The sequence below is a fragment of the Gopherus flavomarginatus genome, chromosome 9 (genome assembly GCF_025201925.1).
Source record: "Gopherus flavomarginatus isolate rGopFla2 chromosome 9, rGopFla2.mat.asm, whole genome shotgun sequence".
Taxonomy (NCBI): domain Eukaryota; kingdom Metazoa; phylum Chordata; order Testudines; family Testudinidae; genus Gopherus; species Gopherus flavomarginatus.
Genome location: NC_066625.1, coordinates 64,338,704 through 64,357,002, shown reverse-complemented (window position 1 = coordinate 64,357,002; position 18,299 = coordinate 64,338,704). Strand labels below are relative to the sequence as shown.

The 18,299-nt window shown below is 41.2% G+C and overlaps 1 protein-coding gene across 2 annotated transcripts in view; it reads right to left on the bottom strand.

The window, feature by feature from the left end:
- THSD4 (thrombospondin type 1 domain containing 4) overlaps positions 1 to 18,299 on the bottom strand; it is a 654,719-nt gene that overhangs the window by 50,440 nt on the left and 585,980 nt on the right. For both annotated transcript variants that reach the window (XM_050967929.1, XM_050967930.1), the window contains 5 exons: positions 15,164 to 15,260; positions 13,980 to 14,222; positions 6,933 to 7,062; positions 3,680 to 3,884; positions 1,249 to 1,422 (listed from right to left, as the gene is read on the bottom strand). In XM_050967929.1, the coding sequence (XP_050823886.1) occupies positions 1,249 to 1,422; positions 3,680 to 3,884; positions 6,933 to 7,062; positions 13,980 to 14,222; positions 15,164 to 15,260 (849 nt within the window). The remainder of the gene's footprint in view (positions 1 to 1,248; positions 1,423 to 3,679; positions 3,885 to 6,932; positions 7,063 to 13,979; positions 14,223 to 15,163; positions 15,261 to 18,299) is intronic.

Sequence of the window (18,299 nt, the reverse complement as noted above, 5' to 3'; positions counted from 1 at the left end):
TTAAAATTTGTAGCATGACAGACTAGACACAGCAATGTTTGTGTTCATGTTACTGCACTGCCAGAACACATCATCACAGAGAGAAATGACAAGACCTTGGCGGCTCTGCTAAATTCACTCAGTATGCTCCCATGTTGCCTCAGACAAAGCAGGCTGGTCAGCACACAACATGACCTCTGAGCCAGAACTGTTGGACCCCAAAATGTCACAGTGGATTGAATATCGCTGAGGAATATATATAAAATCTTACAGGTACACCTCTACCCTGTTATACCCCACCCGACATAACACGACTTTGGATATAATGCGGTAAAGCAGCGCTCTGGGGGGGCGGGGCTGTGCACTCCGGCGGATCAAATCAAGTTTGATATAACGTGGTATCACCTATAATGTGGTAAGATTTTTTGGCTCCCAAGGACAGCGTTACATTGAAATAGAGGTGTATTTCCTCTGAAGGTGACTATCTGCCTGTGGGTAAGGACTGGCCAATGGAATAAGGGATGGAAGGACAAGGCCTACGCGATAAACACTGAGTTTGACTCATTTATGGATAAGATCTGCGATGTGACCCATAAGAGGGGTAAGTGCTAGCTATGCCTATCCTGTAAGTCTTAATGAAATCATATGTATATTACAACTATTAAACAAATTCCCTGGGCTAGATCATCAGATGGTGTAAATCAGCATCTCTCTATTGACAGCAGTTTGACCTTGCCTATGCATCACGGGAACAAAACATGTATCCAGCTTCCCTAGGATGTGGAAACTTCGAAAGAATCTTTCTGGAGCTCAAAGGGGTCATTTCTATGGCTTTGTAGGGGTCTTTTTCTTGAATGGGCTCAAACCAGAACACCAAATCTGAAACCTCCCTACCCAAAAGAACACTTGGGCAGTATCTGCATCCAAACTTAGGGACTCAGGCCTAACCAAAGCAAAACAATAAATCTGAACATACCCAATCTTTAGGGAAGTCTAGATTCAGATCAGATTCCAAATCCAGACTTCAGCCCACACTCTTTTCCTTTGTAGCACTTCTTGAACCTAAAACAAGCTCATGAACCAGTTTATCTTTTCTTTATCTGCATCTGCCTATGTTATAGATTAAAGCAATTCAGTAAAAGCACAAGTATCAGAATTGCCGCTTTTATGATTGATATTTTATATTCTGTTGCACATAGGCCAAATTACTCAATTCTTATGTCTCAGAAGGGTGAATGGGCAGTTACAAAAAGCCGTGGAAAGTCTTACCCTGTCACTCCACTCCGTGAGGAACCAGCTCTTAGCACAGGGCCCCATGTCACAGTTTTCAATGTCATTTGGCCGTAGCTTCATATTACACTCCTCGTCATCAACAATGTCTCCAAGATTGCTGACACACTTTACGTCTCGGGTCCTCTGCCCCACTCCACATGGCACCGAACACTGTAATAAAACAGACTTTGCATCAGCAGTACATTCAAGACCTAGCAACTACAGTCCCGGTCCAGCTGGAGATCATCTATCCATTTACCTCCAATCCCACGTGTGCAAAAATCTACGTGAGTTGAAGAAATACTGCTTGTTCGGGGGAAGATATCTCAGTAGTTCTATAGATGTGGGTCTCATTCCAATGCATCATATAGGTAAATTTGGAAAGATAAAAATTAAAAATATAGGGCCAAACTCTGCCATGACCATAAAGAACCTAACCACATTGGAACTGGCATGGTTCTGCTGCATTGGGAAGCTTTGTTACAATGCACAGAAACTAGTCCTCTGAGCTCCAGAAAGGTTGTCTCAAGGTACTCTGCATGCTTTTGAGCTGCACTCCTGGCCAGGAGAAAAAGCAAAGAGTAACTCAAGGGAGCACAGCTGCTCCTGATCTTCAACTGAAAGTAGGAGGAAGACGTCCCTTCCCTGCTCTTCTCTGGCCTCTCTGTATGGAGTGCTGCTTCATACAGCAGGGAGCAGCATCTCCGTCTGGCGAGGTATGCAGCTCAGATCATCAGGAAGGAGGGCAAAGAGAGGCAGATAAGGAATCCTGCCTAAGGAACTCCACTGCCTGTTGTGACCCAAAACTGAACACCTGGATAGGACCCTGCCCTGCTAGTGCTCCTATCGCTCTATCATCAAACACTATGTGACCACATAATTAAAGGCTGCATGATTAAAGGCTGCATGATAACATATACACACAAGAGGTATAAATTAAGTTTGCACAGGCAGCCTTATATTTGGCATTTCCTAACTTCTGAGTGCTTGATACTGTAGCCTTTACATTCTCTTAACACACAAGGTTTTTTGTTTTTTTTTTAAATTAATGATTATCTACATGGCTGCAAATGATTAGTGCCAGCAACTGGAGCATTCATTTTCTTCATAGGGACATGCTCTTCACTCTCCTATCTAAGCAAATGCGAAACCATGAAAGCATCTAGCAGTAAGAGCATCACTCGTGTAGGACTGCATCTATTTCTCCAATCCCTGACCCGAAGATACTTGCAGAAATCCAGGTTAGGCTTGTGAAACAAGTCAGCAACATATTGGAGTAACACCAATACCAATGATGATGATGCTAACACCCAGCTCTTACATAGCTCTTTTCATCCATAGAAATCAAAGTACTTTACAAAGGAGATCAGTAGCATGATCCCCATCTTACTGAGGCAGAGAGAGATGAAATGGCTTGCCCAGGGTCACCCAGAAGTCTAGGAACAGACCCAGGAATAGAACCAAGGTCTTCTTAGTGCCAGTCCAGTACTCTTTTCACTAGGTCACACTGTTTGGAAACTTCCTTAAATCAGGAGTGCCATTTTTTCTAACCAGATCAAAGCATCTGTCATTTACGTTTCTGTGTTGGGGAAAATGGCACTGCACCAAATTGCTTAAGATGCATTTTTAAAATCAGGGAGCTGTCTCCAAAGTGAAAACCTACTTGTACTCCAGTAACCTAACACAATAAACACTTTATTTAAACCACAGCGTTTCCAAACTTAAATGCTTCTCTCATTACAGTAGGCCCTTTCCTCCGGATACCAAAGGATTCTTTTTTGGGGGAGAGGGGCAGGGGAATAAATCAATCACTGGATTTTATTTTGATTCCATTTCATATCACCAGCTAAAATTACTAAAGTAGTATTAGATTTATAATATTTCTTTACTTTGCTTCATAGTAGGTATTTTTAAAAAAAAACACCCATCCAAGCCTCTAGGTGCCCTTGCATTTAAATATTATTCAAAATACAAGTGAATAAAAATAGAAACAAAAAAACTTTAACCAGGTACTGCTTCTTACCACCAACACAGACAATAATTAACCCTACATGGACTCAAACCCTGGGTAATAATATATGCCCCTTAACTATAAAACAAGCCGTTATCAAGTCTTCTCTCCCTAAAAACACAGATAAATAACATTGACCTTGCAAAGCACTCTGAATGATATTTTAATCAACTGAGTATACGTCTAGCCTGTCCCTTTTGTCTATTCTCTCTGGTCTAAACAACAGGTTTTAGTTGGTCATAACCACATGGCTTGTTCAAATTGCCTAAGCTCACCTACTACCTATTTTGAAAGGTTTTTAATCAATGCCAAATGTAATCCAATCACATCTGATTAAAGATCTCTGGAGGAATGTTTCATTCCACTGTAGCTCCCCTGCGGTTTCATGCTCCACATGAACCAATCATTCCCATTTACCGAAGTCCACTCCGTCTGAATTTGCCATTCACTGCAAATCTTCAGCTGGCATGTGCTGGTTGTTTCTGGCTTCTCCAAGTGATGGCATCGGTATTGCTGAACCATCAGAGTACGATTTGCATACACTTGTCGGCACAGGACTTGTCGGTGCTGCATACCAAGGCCACATGTTTTACTGCACTCAGACCACTCCCCTATATCCCAGCTAACAGAAAAAAGAAAAAGGAGAACATGATAATGATCCACTGTTAATAAAGATATTGCCATATTGTTGACATTAATCTCATTTCAATTCTGACTATAAGTGTTTGGACAAAAAAAGCCTTATAGTATCATTTAAACCTCTGTGTATCTCTTGCTGAATACTGAAATAAACAACACTTATCCTTTATACAGGGGACCCCTGCATACTTACAAACGGTCTACTTGTAGGGTGAGGTGTCACACTATTAATCTGTAAGAGTTGCACAAGTGGGTACATAGTGATCAGAATGTATTTTAGAGATTGTCTAGCAATATATATTATTTCTGATTATTTTAACAGCATTTCCCAAAACATGTAAAAGCAAGATGCCTGCCCTGAGGAGCTTACAGACTTTTTCTGGACATGACACAGGGAGAGCAGTAATAAGACAGTTGTCTGAAGGAGGAATGGTAGATGGATCACCTAAATGGGCATTAACTTACATACTAAAATAAACTGATGTGTGATAAACAATGAATAGATGCATTTCATTTCAGTGACTAAGATTCCTTTCCATTAAGACTTCTATTAAGACTGTATATATGTATTTGTTTTATTAATATACATATTTTCATTTTCATGTCATTTTTGGTGTCATGATCAGGGAGGTGAGTGCATTGCCAGTACAAAAGCCCTTCACACTGTTGTGGAGAATGAGGGCAATAGTTGTATAATTTATCAACAGCACTGTATGCATCCCAGTTTACCTGATTGACAGTATTCTGTCTGATTAGACAGAGTTGAATTAAAACGTAAAGCTTGAATTAAAGGTTATTAGGAAGAACAGCAGGAAACAAAGCTGTGACTAGAGATCAGATATCTCTGGTGAAAGTATTCCAAGAGTCCTTTAGAGAACATTGGATGGGCTGTTACAGGGTTACCATGTTATCCTGGACATGCCCGGATTTTTGGGTTTTAAATAGCCGTCTGGGAAGACTTTGTAAAAATCTAAAAAGGTCCAGGATTTCCCTCCCAACGCAGAGCACGGCACGGTTGACAGAGCGGCTGGGCCGGAATGAGCCGCTCGCATCAGGGCTTCCAGCAGCCAGAGCCCCTCCCCTGCTCCCTTGTCCCCTGCAGCCTCAGCACACCGCGCCAGCAGCGCTCGGGGTGGGAGTGGGGGGGCTGTGCACTTCGCAGGGAGCGTGGCAGTGTGTCTGGCTCCATGTGTCTGGCCAGATGTGATGGTCTGAGCAGCATGGTAAGGGGGTTGGGGGATTGGAGAAGGGGCAGGGGGCTCTGGGGGTGGGGGCAGTCAGGAGACAGGGAGCAGAGGGGGGTTGGATGGGTCGGGGGGAGCTGTCAGGGAGCAGGGGTGTGGAGGGGGGTCGGGGCAGTCAGGGACAGGGAGGGTTGGATGGGTCAGGGGTTTTGGGGGGGCCTGTTAAGGGGCGGGGGTGTGGATAGGAGTCAGGGCCATCAGGGGACAGGTAGGGGGTGAGGTCCTAGGTGGGCAGTTAGGGTGGGAGGGGGTCTCAGAAGGGGACAGTTAGGGACAAGGAGAAGGGAGGGTTAGATAGGGGCTGGGGTCCCAGAGGGGCGATCTGGCGACAAGGAGCAGGGGGGGTTGGATGGGTTGGGGGTTCTGTGGGGGGCAGTTAGTGGGTGGGAAGTGGGAGGGAGTGGATAGGGGATGAGGCTGCCCCCCCATGGAGTGTCCTCTTTTTTGAAAGTTCAAATATGGTAACCCTAGGCTATTACTTGGAATTGCCCACCTGGCTCTAGCCAGGTCACAGGCCTATTTTTCCCAGGCCAGGGGTCCTAAGATCAAAAATGACAGTAAACCTTAGAACTCCCTGCCTGGAGAGGAAGTGTGTGTGTAGAGAAGCTGACAGAGAGCAGCAGAGATTGCAGCAGGAGCAGTCAGTCAGAGACAGAGGCCCTGCAGGGTGTGTCTGAGGCAGTATAGGCTGCCTAAAGCTTATCCCTTGTCTCAAAGCTTAGGCAAGACCCTCTGTAGTGTTAACCCTTTTATCTGCTTGCTATATACCATATATACCAGGGATAGGCAACTCATGGCATGCGAGCTGATTTTCAGTGCCACTCAAACTGCCCGGGTCCTGGACACCGGTCCGGGGGGCTCTTCATTTTAATTTAATTTTAAATGAAGCTTCTTAAACATTTTAAAAACCTTATTTACTTCACATACAATAGTTTAGTTATATATTATAGACTTATAGAAAGACACCTTCTAAAACCGTTACAATGTATTACCGGCATGCAAAACCTTAAATTAGAGTGAATACATGAAGACTCAGCACACAACTTCTGAAAGGTTGGCAACTCCTGCTATATACCCTTGGGTGAATACACAGTGTGCTGCTTGGAAGGAGCTGTTCTGAGTTACCTTAATCAGCTGCTGATCACAGGCTCCCAGAGGGAAGTGCCTTGCAGGTGCCTGGTACGTTTGGGCCTGTCATATTAACATGGTTAGAAGATGGGGGACTGAGTGGTAGAATGGGGTGGGGTTGCACCCAGAGAGGTGAAGGCAGCAGAAACTGTCACCAGTGGTGCACTCATGAGGGACTGCAAAGGGATATAATGCATAAGGCACCATTTGCCCTGTAACAGTGGGAACGTAACCTGGTGATTCAGTCTAAAGTGGTGTGAACTGCGGAGTTCTGCTCTAGGAGAAGTGCAGGTAGAGGCTTCTCTCTTGGAAAGAGCACCAAGGGAGAGACTACAGGAGAGATTGCAGTGCACCTCAACCATCATACCTGTTGAGGATTGGCTGCATTTAACCCAGAGTAAATGACAGCCAATCTCTCCTAACTCCCTTATCTCACATGGGATAACAGTGCTGGAATGGGGGATAAACTGCTATGGCTGCCACTTCCTTAGAAAGGAATAAAAACCACCTCTGACAGGGGAACCCATCAGCTGTCACAAGTGGAAAATACTTGAGATGTTCACCCTAGAGTCCTATTTAAAACAACTACCCTCCTTTGTGCAAAGCTTCAGTGACACTGCTGCCTTCATTTTCCAGTGTATTTTCTGGTACTATCTTACAAGGCTGGGCATGGGAAGATATTGCAGGCTTCTTCTTCTGGTGTGGGCTTGGTGCTGGTGTCACAATAGCTCTCAGACACCTCCTCATGAGAGATTCTGTTTACACAATGGAAGATTGGGTATCGCAACCCTGAAATGGCAAAAAAACAAACACAACAAACAAACCAATAATAAGTAGTGCAGATAAAAAGAAAACATTCAACATACACATGACTTAGCTACAACAACAGGATCTGGTACAGAGAACCTAAACACAAGAGAGCAACAGGATAAGGAAAATGGTCCAGATTAGTAGTTTATCCAATGTACGTAAACACAAATAAACATAAGTGAAATCTGAATGCTTTGCTGCTTACAGCAATATGACAACTGCAGCTGCCTGCAAACATAAACCACAGCATAACATTGCAAGAGAGGCTGAGAAAATGTTGTGGTTTTGCTCCATTAAATGTTTATGGGGAGAAATGTGCCTAGCTTCAGCCTGTAGTTGATTTAAAAAATGCAATTTAGCAGCCTGAACACAGGACTGGGAGAAGGAACTGGTGTGTACTAATCCAGCCTCTTTGTCAGATTCCTTTTCTTTTTGCTTTTGGGCAAGTAACTTACCCTCCCTATTTTAGGATTATCATCAGATAAAAAAGGATATAAAAATAATACCTACCTCAATGGAGTGTTTTGAGGCTTCATGAATTAATGCTTTAGGGATGACAACTACTGGATAGATGTTAAGTATTATCATTTCTCTCCTTTTTTAACTGCTCAGTCTCTTCAGCTAAGTTTTGCACTTAGAGAGAAAGGCAGTGATTTCCTTTGCTTGTGTAACCTGTCTCTCAGGGTGGTGAAAAATTCAGACCAAAATGCTAAGTGTGTCACTTCCATTATTCTGTCCAGAGAGAATTTTCACCAATTCCAGCAGCTCAGTGAGTCACACAGCTCTAGTTCTGAGGTCAAAGAAGAGTTTGTACAAACTCCCTCAAAGCCCACACAGTTCTTTCTAATTCCTGCTACTCTGTTCCAAAGAAGATCCATGTCAAACTTTTCTATCCCTGCCTGTAGCCACTTTATTCGAATTCTTCTCAGGAGCTACGCTATAATGGCTGAGCACTAGACCTGTGAAAATCAGGCCATTTTCAGTTATCTTAAGTGGGCGTCATAAGGAGAAGCACCTCAAATCACTAGCAACTTTGGAATAGTGAGGCCCAGTTAGTGTGGAGACTGATGGGTGGGCAAAAAAAGAAATAATGCAGTGTGAAAATAAACTCTGACCTGAAAGGGAAAGATCCTGCTTAAGTTAGAGGTAAGTATGTTTATACCCCAAAATGAACTGATCACAAACAAAACACATAATTCAAACAGGAATGCAGGTAACTTGTTTACCCTTCTTTCCACGGACATATCCTGATATGCTGTCCCTATCTTAATAACTCTCCTCCTCAAATTTAGGGTCTGATCCTGTTTCAATTGAAAACAATGGAAGTTTTGCCATGGGCCTATGTGACAGCTGGGGTAGACCTTTGTTTCTAAAGTAAAACTAGGGTAAAACTATACTGACTCACATTTACGTTAACAGCTGCTGTGCTTGGGAATTTAAGGAAGAACCGTACACAACCTGAAGAGTAGAGTCCCCAGTCACACAGACAACTACTAGACAATGTTTATGTTTCAGCAAGCAGATTCTTGTTGCAGCTTTCCAGCGATCATATTGCACATCTCCCACCCTTACCCAATACCAGCTGTTCTTCCTGATGTTTCAGGTTTCTTGAAGGCACAATCCTCTACAACAGTGTTTCCCAAACTTGGGATGCCGCTTGTGTATGGAAAACCCCTGGCGGGCCGGGCTGGTTTGTTTACCTGCTGCGTCCGCAGGTTCAGCCGATCGCAGCTTCCACTGGCCGCAGTTCACTGCTCCAGGCCAATGGGAGATGCTGGAAGTGGTGGCCAGTGAGACCCGCAATCAGCCAAACCTGCGGACATGGCAGGTAAACAAACCAGTTCGGCCCGCCAGGGGCTTTTCCTACACAAGCAGCGTCCCAAGTTTGGGAAACACTGCTCTACAAGAGAATTTACATCCTGAGTAAAGAGAAGCAAATCCTTACAGGAAAGAAGTGAGAAAGTGGGGCACAAGTTGTTAGAGTTGCAGCTTAATTCCTTCCTTCCACCACCAAATATGCTTGTGTCTATTTTAGAACCAAACTATGGGCCCACAAGGCAGCAACCTGCATGGAACTTAGAGGGAGGAGTACAGGTTGCAGAAGGCACCAGAATGCCAGTCTGTGTGCAGACAGCTAGAATGCTAGCTGTACCTCTGTAAATAGTTCTCTTAACAAAAAGCTGGTTGATTGTAGAAACATGGAGTCCTCTCCTGTTGTTACCCAGCATGTAACATATGAAAACACAAACATGCGCAGAGTTCAAAGCTGCATGACTCATCGTAAAAGTCCAAATGAGTCACATGACTAAAAGCCCGCACAACTCTGAAACTGGATAATTTGCTGACAACACGCAGCTGTCTCTTTTCTTTTGGTGTATGTGGCAGGGAGGAGTGAACAAAAGGGTAAAACTGTAATAGCAACACCTTGAACATCTTAGCTAATGCAGTATAAGTTAGAAGCCTATTAATGCTAAGAGTCCATCGATACTGCAACTGGCTTACATGATTGCTGACAATGCAGATCTTATGCCATTGGACTGAATGCTTAGTCTGCTCCAGCTCCTTCTATATCTAATTATATGCTTGAATCTGCTGTCTAAGTCTAGCATCTGTTGTTAACTAGCCTCACATTCCTACCTCCCAGTGTTCTAACTTTCAATTTAATGGTAACTTTTGGTGATTACTTAAAAGTTTTTAACTGTGTTTGTTAACAGATTTGCTGCAGACTCCTGCATCTCATTCTGTATTTACAAACCTTATGTTTTTCTTCATCTAACCAGGACGTTGGCTGAGAGAGAGAGAGAGCGCACGCACACAGTACATTCAGATGGCTATTTGTTTTAATTGATCTTGCACTAAAGTTTTGTAATAGCTTTAACGCACACCCATGGTTTAAATAAAATAAGTGTGGTTCTGATTAATGCTGTTGGCTGACATGCAGCAAAATATGGCATTTGTAATAAAGGAAATTAAAAGCTTACACATCTGCAAAATTTAAATTCATTCAGCAATATATTTAAATGAGAAGTTTTGCACCTGAAATGCTAATTTACAATAAAATTGCATACAGAGCCATCTTCATTCTTCCAGTTCTAGTAGAAAGTAGGTAACAGCAATCAGCAGGGTGCTTTAGTCATTAGCTTTCTTTATGAATTTGCTTTTTCAATTAAGAACATTCTGCACACTGCGGTATCACTGTTACTAAATTTCGTATTCATACCACTCTCTCTGTAATGTGTTTCCATTTACAGCTAAGCTAAAGCCTAGATTGTGGCTCTGAGCCACAGTCTGTGCTGGAGGACAGAGGAACAGGGAAGAGGAGTTGCTCTCAGGAGGAGTTTCTGTGGTTCCTGGCGTGTACAAGCTGTAGTGGCATATGCTCTCATCTGTGTCTGGCTGATGCACAGAGTTGGTGCCATAGAAATACCCTCACTACCACGTCAGCAGTTTGCACAGGCATAGACCTGTTATTAGAAAGCTACACTCTTGTCTGATCAGGTGGAACTTTAGGACAAGAGCTGGTTGATATTTTTCATCTGGAAAATAATTTAAAAAAAAGATAAATGGCCTTTTTTCAAAATCAAAAACTTCAGTGAAAGGTACATCCAATGTTTCTAGTTTTTAATAAAAAATCAATCTTCTCCTTTTTCCTTGATGCCATTCTGCCATGAAATGAAAGAAAATGAATGATGTGTAGGCGCTTTTCTTCTTTTCCTTCCTCCTTTTGCTAATCAATAACTTCCCAAAGTTGAAGAAGTTATGAAAAATTACAGAGTAGCAAAAGAAGAAAAGAAAAAATGAAAAGGTGAAGGAAACAATGGACATCAAAAACATTTTTGAAGTTGCAAAAAAGGCAAATATGGAAAAAAGTTCAAATTTTCAAATATTATCAAAAAAATTTCTCAGAATGTTTTTAAAAATGAAATAAAAAATATTCCTTTACCAACTCTGGAAAATGGAAACAAATCCAAAATTTCAACTTCGTTTCAAAAAATTGTTTTGCATCTCTTTATCATTTCTCGTTGAGAGAGAGCAAAGAACCTGTTGGACCTCAGTTGCCTTGGAGGATTATATGGGCAGAGGTAGTCAGCCAAGTAACTCAGGCCTAGATTTGTAACGAACTGTTCATACTATCAGCAAATCATTGATGTCCCAGTCTAGTATCCTGCTAATTAAATTTGGTAGAGTCTCGGACACAAGGTTTACCCCCCGTTAGAACCTAGGGAAGGTATATTTATTTCAGATATTCCTCCTCTATAATTTCTGGGAGTAAGTCTCAGTTCCATAACATGCTGAAAGCTTTCCTGTGATATGATATTTTTCCAGTGTTCTGCTGTTTAATCTGGATTCAGATTTCATAGCTGCTTCCCACTGACCGCCAGATATTTAAAAACAGCAAAATTCTGATCATAGGGATTATAAAGGAAAGTTTTCAACATTCTTCCTATAAAATGACTGAAATCCCCCAAAAGCCTTACAGATTTGTGCACCCGTATTTGCATGCAGAATTTCTTGAGCTGAGTACTCAAATGCATAATTCTTTTGCAACGAAACTTCAGCTTCCACCTTCTGAAAATATGTTGGTCCCAATCCTCAGCTGGTGAACCTCACTGATTGCAAGAGAGTTTATGTCTATTTACAGTAGCCAAGGATCCTGCCCGCATACTCAAATCTAAAAGCCATTTCCTAAGTCCAAGCAAAATAATTATGATTTATGTTCACTGCCCCCCCTCCAAGTGTTAGACTCCCAAGAGTCCTGATTTTAGTACTGTAACATTTCTGCCATAATTTCCCCAAGTAGGGCAGATTTCCCAATTCATTGTCCAGGATTAGCAGGAAAAAACAATAAAAAAAAGAGAACATTGATGTAATGTGTTTAATTACCAGCTTTCCTGACAGAGATATAATTTGAATTCATTATGATGATGATGTGCATAAGGATCAGCACGGCATAAGGATTTCATGCACTACCTCAGTTTCACACCTTGGAGCAAGGAGAGAGCCCTAAAGAAAATTAACTGAAATTTCCCCCCAGAGGACATAGCTTTGCAGAGCAGTCACATCTCTCTAATAGCTCAATATTCCCAGTAACAGAATACACTATCAACTCCCTTTACATCATCACCTTTAATTGTCTTCCCTCACCTCAGGAATATGCTCACTGCCACAAATATATTACCTTTCCTCTATGTCCAGAGTTAAAAAGTTTCCTTTATTCTAGCTCAACAGAACCACAATTTTCCCAGCAGCTTAACAAGTTATATGGAACGTGTAGAGTTGTGTTTTGTTAGCTGTATCAGTAGCCCTGACATACACCTAACTGGTGAAGCTTTGAGAGAGAGCCTTTCCATTTTATAATAAGCTCAGCTAGGAGGTATGTGTTGACAATACCTGGAGTTAAGTGTGACTGGTGGCAGGACTTCTCAGGTGAACTTCCCCACCAGTAGAATTTACTCCTGTCAGAGGTTTGCTAGCACAGGAGTCAGAGCATGATGGAAGGCCCTTTCACTTGGTTTAGATTATATCTTATTTTGATTGTTTTTATTATTTACTCTTGGGTTTTTATTCCAGACAAAGAGGACAGTATTTACTAGAGCACCTCAATTTGGATTATACTTTAATATAATGTGTTGGTTTCCAAATAGGAAAAGGGTACTCAGCAGCAAGGCTATAAACATTAACAAAAATTGTGTTTGGACATCACAAATCTCTAGAAACTATACACTCTACTATCATCTTCTGCTCAAGTATTCAGGTCCTGCAGTATTCTGGAGAATATACCACTGATGTTTGTCAAAAGAATCAGTACATCTGTTCTTACCATTGGCTAGTTCAACCAGCTTTTGTGCCCCAAACAGCTATGCCTCATCATGCAAAAGGTTAATTAAAGGGGTCAAACCCCTCAAAAAGCTTGTAATTCACACCATATATTTCAAGGGCATCTAACTGGCATTACCAGTAAAGGTGCAATCCAGACAAATAGTAGGAAGATATTTACAGAGGTGCAAAAAGTACCAATGAAAATGGAAGATTTAAACAAATGGGGAAAGGAAACCAAAGAATGCTGAGGATAATGGTAGTGTATCAGGGAAAAATGAGAAAAGCAACTTCAGGCAATTGTCCTCAGCCATAAAAGACTGCAATATTTCTTATTTCAGCAATGGATACCATGTTCTGCTTTATAATTAAGCTTGGAAGAATTAGATTTTTATCAGTAAGTGTCAGTAAACGTCGATTTCACCATACACACACAAACCAATGACAAATATTTCCATTAATAATAATTAAAATTTACAGCTAGGCAAAAGTAAGAAAAATGCTGCTTGAGAACTTATTAGAGTTTGATTTAAGGATATTTACTTTGTATATTTTGATGAGTGTTGACAATTTGTGTTTTAATGGTTATGAAGCGTTACCTTTTTGAATATCGCTGTCATTAAATAATTATGGACTGACCCCCTCAAAAAATTCCCACAGCTGTGAAAATGTAAATGGATAAAAATATAAAAAATGCTTAAAACCCATAATTTTGCACAACTGTGAAAAATTAAATTGATAAAAAAATACTTAAAAATAAACATCAATATTACCTGTTGAAATGATAAAAAAAATTGGAATCTCCCAAGCCTGTTTATAAACTATGTGCACCATGCTCTGTTTCTTTTATTTTAAAATTATTTTTATTGACATATATTTGGAACTCACTTTGTGCTATAGATTTGTCTGTCTATCACTTAGTGAGAAACAACAGAAAGCAGTGGCTCAAACATATGTCTAATGCATACGGGGATTTGCAGGGTTTTCTAACATGCTCTTTCCCCCATGTTTTTCTTCTCCTGGCCTAGAATCCTCCTGTGTGTAATATAAATACTATGCCTACACTGTAAAGCATTTACCTTTCCCACACGAAGTGGTGCACTCAGTTGTTCCAAGCTGTTTCCAGTTGTGTTCTCGGTTTCGTCGTGGTGGCTGCACAGCAGGCACCTGGTTGTCTGGCTGATGAGAAGGAAACCTTCCTGGCTGAATAACAGGAAAGGTCCCTGTTGACTGTCCAGTGTGAGTGTCTGTCTCCCTCTGCAAATTCTCGTCTTCGTGATCTGTACCATCTGTCAGTTCTAACTGACCATTGAATGGCTCCCCTGAGAACAGGCAACAATAGCAAATTAAAAGAGTGATTATCTCTTTCAAATATTAGCTAATGCATTCACTAATTAGCAGTTGCAACAATGGTCTACAAAGTTGTCAAGCCTGGAAGTAGCTTTTATCTCCATATACAGACTTGCTGGGCTGTTCTGCAGACAAAGACTTTGCTGCTTTTCAATGAGGCACCCAATTCTCAGCAAGCAAACACGCACACAAAAGTGGAAATTCACCAGGCATTTTCTAGCATAATTATTGCACCTAATGTCAATCAAGTTTCCCAAGGATTTGTTTTTTCACCATGCTCTATATTCTGTGCCTCTTAATGTCAAATTCCAGCTGCTCCTCATTAAAGAACAGGCTATAGAGCCAATACAAATCTGACAAGGAGAATCCAAAACATGAGAAATAGTACCAAACTTGCCTTGCCAATGTTCTCGTTTTTTTTCAGAATTACTGTTACATTTAACACACCTCCATGCTATAGAACTTTAAATACGTTCTGTCTAGAGAAACTGTAGCTTTGGGGGCTTAGAAATTTCCACAGGACTGCAAGAGAGAAGCTGAGAAAGGTTGTTTCAAAATATCAAACGCCAAAAAGAAAGAAAAAGTATTTTAATTTCTGAAATACAGGCACAGCAATTCAGCTCATAACAGTAACTGATCAAGGAAAAGTCACAGTGTGTTCTTATCCCATGTGACACATTAAAGACAAAATTTCCTTCAAAATAGAAATAAAGAACCAGATCCTAGGCTGAAGCAAATCAGAGTAACTCCTTCGAAGTCAATGGAGTTACACTGCTTTACACCTGCTGAACATTAAGGGTGAAATCCTGGCCTCATGAAGCCAATGACAAAACTTCCATTGACTTCAGTGAGGCCAGAATATTGCTACTGGCCCATAATGTTACAGAATGTGCTTAAAGCAATGATGATTTACCTGGCCTTCTGTGCGGAGGCAACTGAGGGCTAATGATGTTGGCTTCTGGAATGATATACTCATAAAGTATACCTGGGTTAGGTTGCTGATGTATCATCTAAGAGGAAAAATAGTCAAATAAATGTTACCTGATTCAAAATAATCACCCTTTCACTTAAATCACCTGTTAGGTTACTACTGTTTAACAGAAATATGCATTTAAATCAATCAACAGCATGATGATTGCTACTATTAGAAAAGACAAAGGCTTGTTTGGTACATCAGTGAAATATGAAAATAAACAATTTGTTCCTGAAAGGCTAAGACAAGTAAGGAAAAGATGAGTTTCTACATTTGCAAATTGCACCAAATTGTAATAGGAAGGAATAGCTGTTACTCAAAATCCTCACTGTCAAGAACTACATCATATGCGTCTTCTTGGTACAAGTGCAAAATATGAAAATACAGCAGTGTCGTTAAGAGTCTTTCACTGAACACTAGGTGGCGAGAGAGGTTCATACGACAAATGGGTTGGGACTGAAATAACTGACCTAACAGATAAACTGAGAAAAGATAAACAAGAAGGAGAAGAAAGAGGGGGAAGGATCCAAAACCAAATGCTCCAAATCCCATTAGCTCTCTCCTTAAATGATTGTCAGTTCTACTTGAGTTGAGAATGCATAAACAGCACTTATGTATTATCATTTGATAACTGGCCTGTTTTGTTCATTCTGGAGCATCTGACACTGAGCACTGTTGGAAGACAGAACACTGGGCTAGACAGAACATTGCTCTGTCCCACTGTGGCCATTCTTGTGTTCTTATTAACCCATCTGTGTTACCTCAGTTGTCCCCTTTTATAGCCCTGCAGCTCAGCACGTATCACCCACCACAGTATTTATAAAGCAGCAAGCAAAAATAGCTGACAACAATTGTATGTCTATTCCATTTATATAGCAGTCGTTTAACAGTGCTCAAGGAAATAGATAACAGAGGTCCACATACACATTGTGGTGACTGTATCACTGATATAGAATTGTGTTCCCAACCACCGCCAAATTCATTTTCAGCCAGTAGGACTGAACATTCCACAGACAGCCAAACATGCAGAAAAGGTCCCTCATTTTTTCTGCTGTTGGACAAAGGGTTGGGTTGTTTTTCTGGGGTTTGGTTTTTTTTTGGTTTGTTTTAATATTTGTATCTAGCACTGGGAACCTTGAGTGCACCTGCTTTAAGAAAGGCAACAGCAAAGTGTAGAGGTTTTAGAGCCCATTTGTAAAATCCTTATGCACATTAGTAAGCACTCACATGAGTATCCCACTGAAATCTATGGGAGGGTGTGTGAATAAGTACTAACCCAGGAGCTGCATAATCAAGCCCTTGCAAGATACTTGCGCCTCTTGGAAAACCATCTGAACTCCCTAGCAGCCCTACAGTATGCTGGTGGAGTGGGAATAGGGATGCTTGCATTATCAGTTATAGACACTATGTACCGTTGATTCTATTAGCCTGGCCTTGGTTACTTTAATAATGCAGCTGATCACACTGCTGCCTTAAAAGAGCTTGGTCCTCTAGGGGTGTTGGATTGCTCTGGTAGAAGCCAGTTTAATTTAAAAAAGTCTGTCTTTAAAAAAAAAATCATCACTACAGATTGCTGTTAGTGCCTTATACCTGGGTTTCCTTATCAGCCAGACAATTTCTCTTGAACATGAAAAGTTTTTTGGTTCTGCCAAAGCAAGGCCTACAACCAAGAGAAAATCCCTTCTACACTCCTGTGACCCACCAACAACAAACTTGTGGCACTAGGTTTGTTTTGCAGTCAGAAAGCCATTCTGGAATCCACTGAAGTCTACAGAGTTATTCCGAGTTAGAATTCATCCCTTTGTCTTTGAAAAGTGTTTCCTCTGGCAATCATAACAGCTTTTTCTCTAAGCTCTCCCCAATGAGAGCACCCACTTTCAGGAATCATATGAGAATGCACTACCTGTAATGATTTCTATAAGAGCTGACCTTTCGACCTCTCTCTCCAGTTTTAAAACGCACTCTCTTGGTGCCCAGTCCTGCGAGGTGCTGAGCACTCTGAAGTCCTATTGACTTTGGTGGGAGCTGAGAGTGCTCCACGTATCTTCAGATCAGGACCCTACTGTCTGGGTAGTTCCAAGGAAAGCTTTCCTATGGTTCCCCTGATTCTTCCATAGTGTTTCCCAAAACAACTCAGAAGGAGCGATTATAACAGTTCTGCTTTGAGTTAGTGGCAATGTAATCTTTTGTGCCATAGCTGCTTTATGTGCATAATCAAACTGATCTGAATTTCTGTTCTTTATCTATCTGTTTAAACTTTGCTATAACATAACTTGGGAGCCTTTTCCTGTGCAACTGGAGAATGAAAGAAAGACAATAGGAAGTGAGAGAAAAGACTGATAGCCAGCTGGAATTAACATTTTCATATCCCTTCATCTGCATATAAACTTGTCAGGGTTCAGAGCTAAGGAAAAGTGTAAGATTCAGAAATGGTAAGACAAGGATTGTACGGTTCAGGGAGTTGAGGAATTGGAAACTGGTTTATGTTAAAATTAGCTACCTCTCTGTAACTAGAAAGTCAGGACCCATGCAAGGGTGATTATGCTATTAACAAAGCTCCTATGATTTTCTTTCATCTAACACTCCTCCAATCCCCATTTTAGGACAAACCTGCACAGATGCTTCTCAACCAATCCACAGTGCAGTGAAAGGGAGAATGCTGATCTATCAGCCAGCCTAGGTGAGCCTCCCGCAGTCCTGACATCCTACAGAGAGCATGATGAAGGAGAGAGAGTGCCAAACCAGAGGGCCAGTCCACAGCAATAACCCACAGTTCAAGTCACTAAGCTGTGCCCAAACCCATGGCAACCTTGCTGTTTTCTTACTGGCAAATAAGATGTCTTGAAGGGAAAAACGAAGGGAAATAAACAGGCAAAGATTAAATCAACACATAGTAGTGACACAAACTATGAGATATAAGAACTCTAAAAATCAAAATACATTTTATTCGGATTAATTTAAGGTGCTCTAATGTTTTTGATGATACTTATTTGGGAACACCTGAATAAGTCATGCATGGCTCCTTTGCCTTCTCTCTGGGTAATAAATTAGGCATCAATTTCTTGGCAATAAAAAC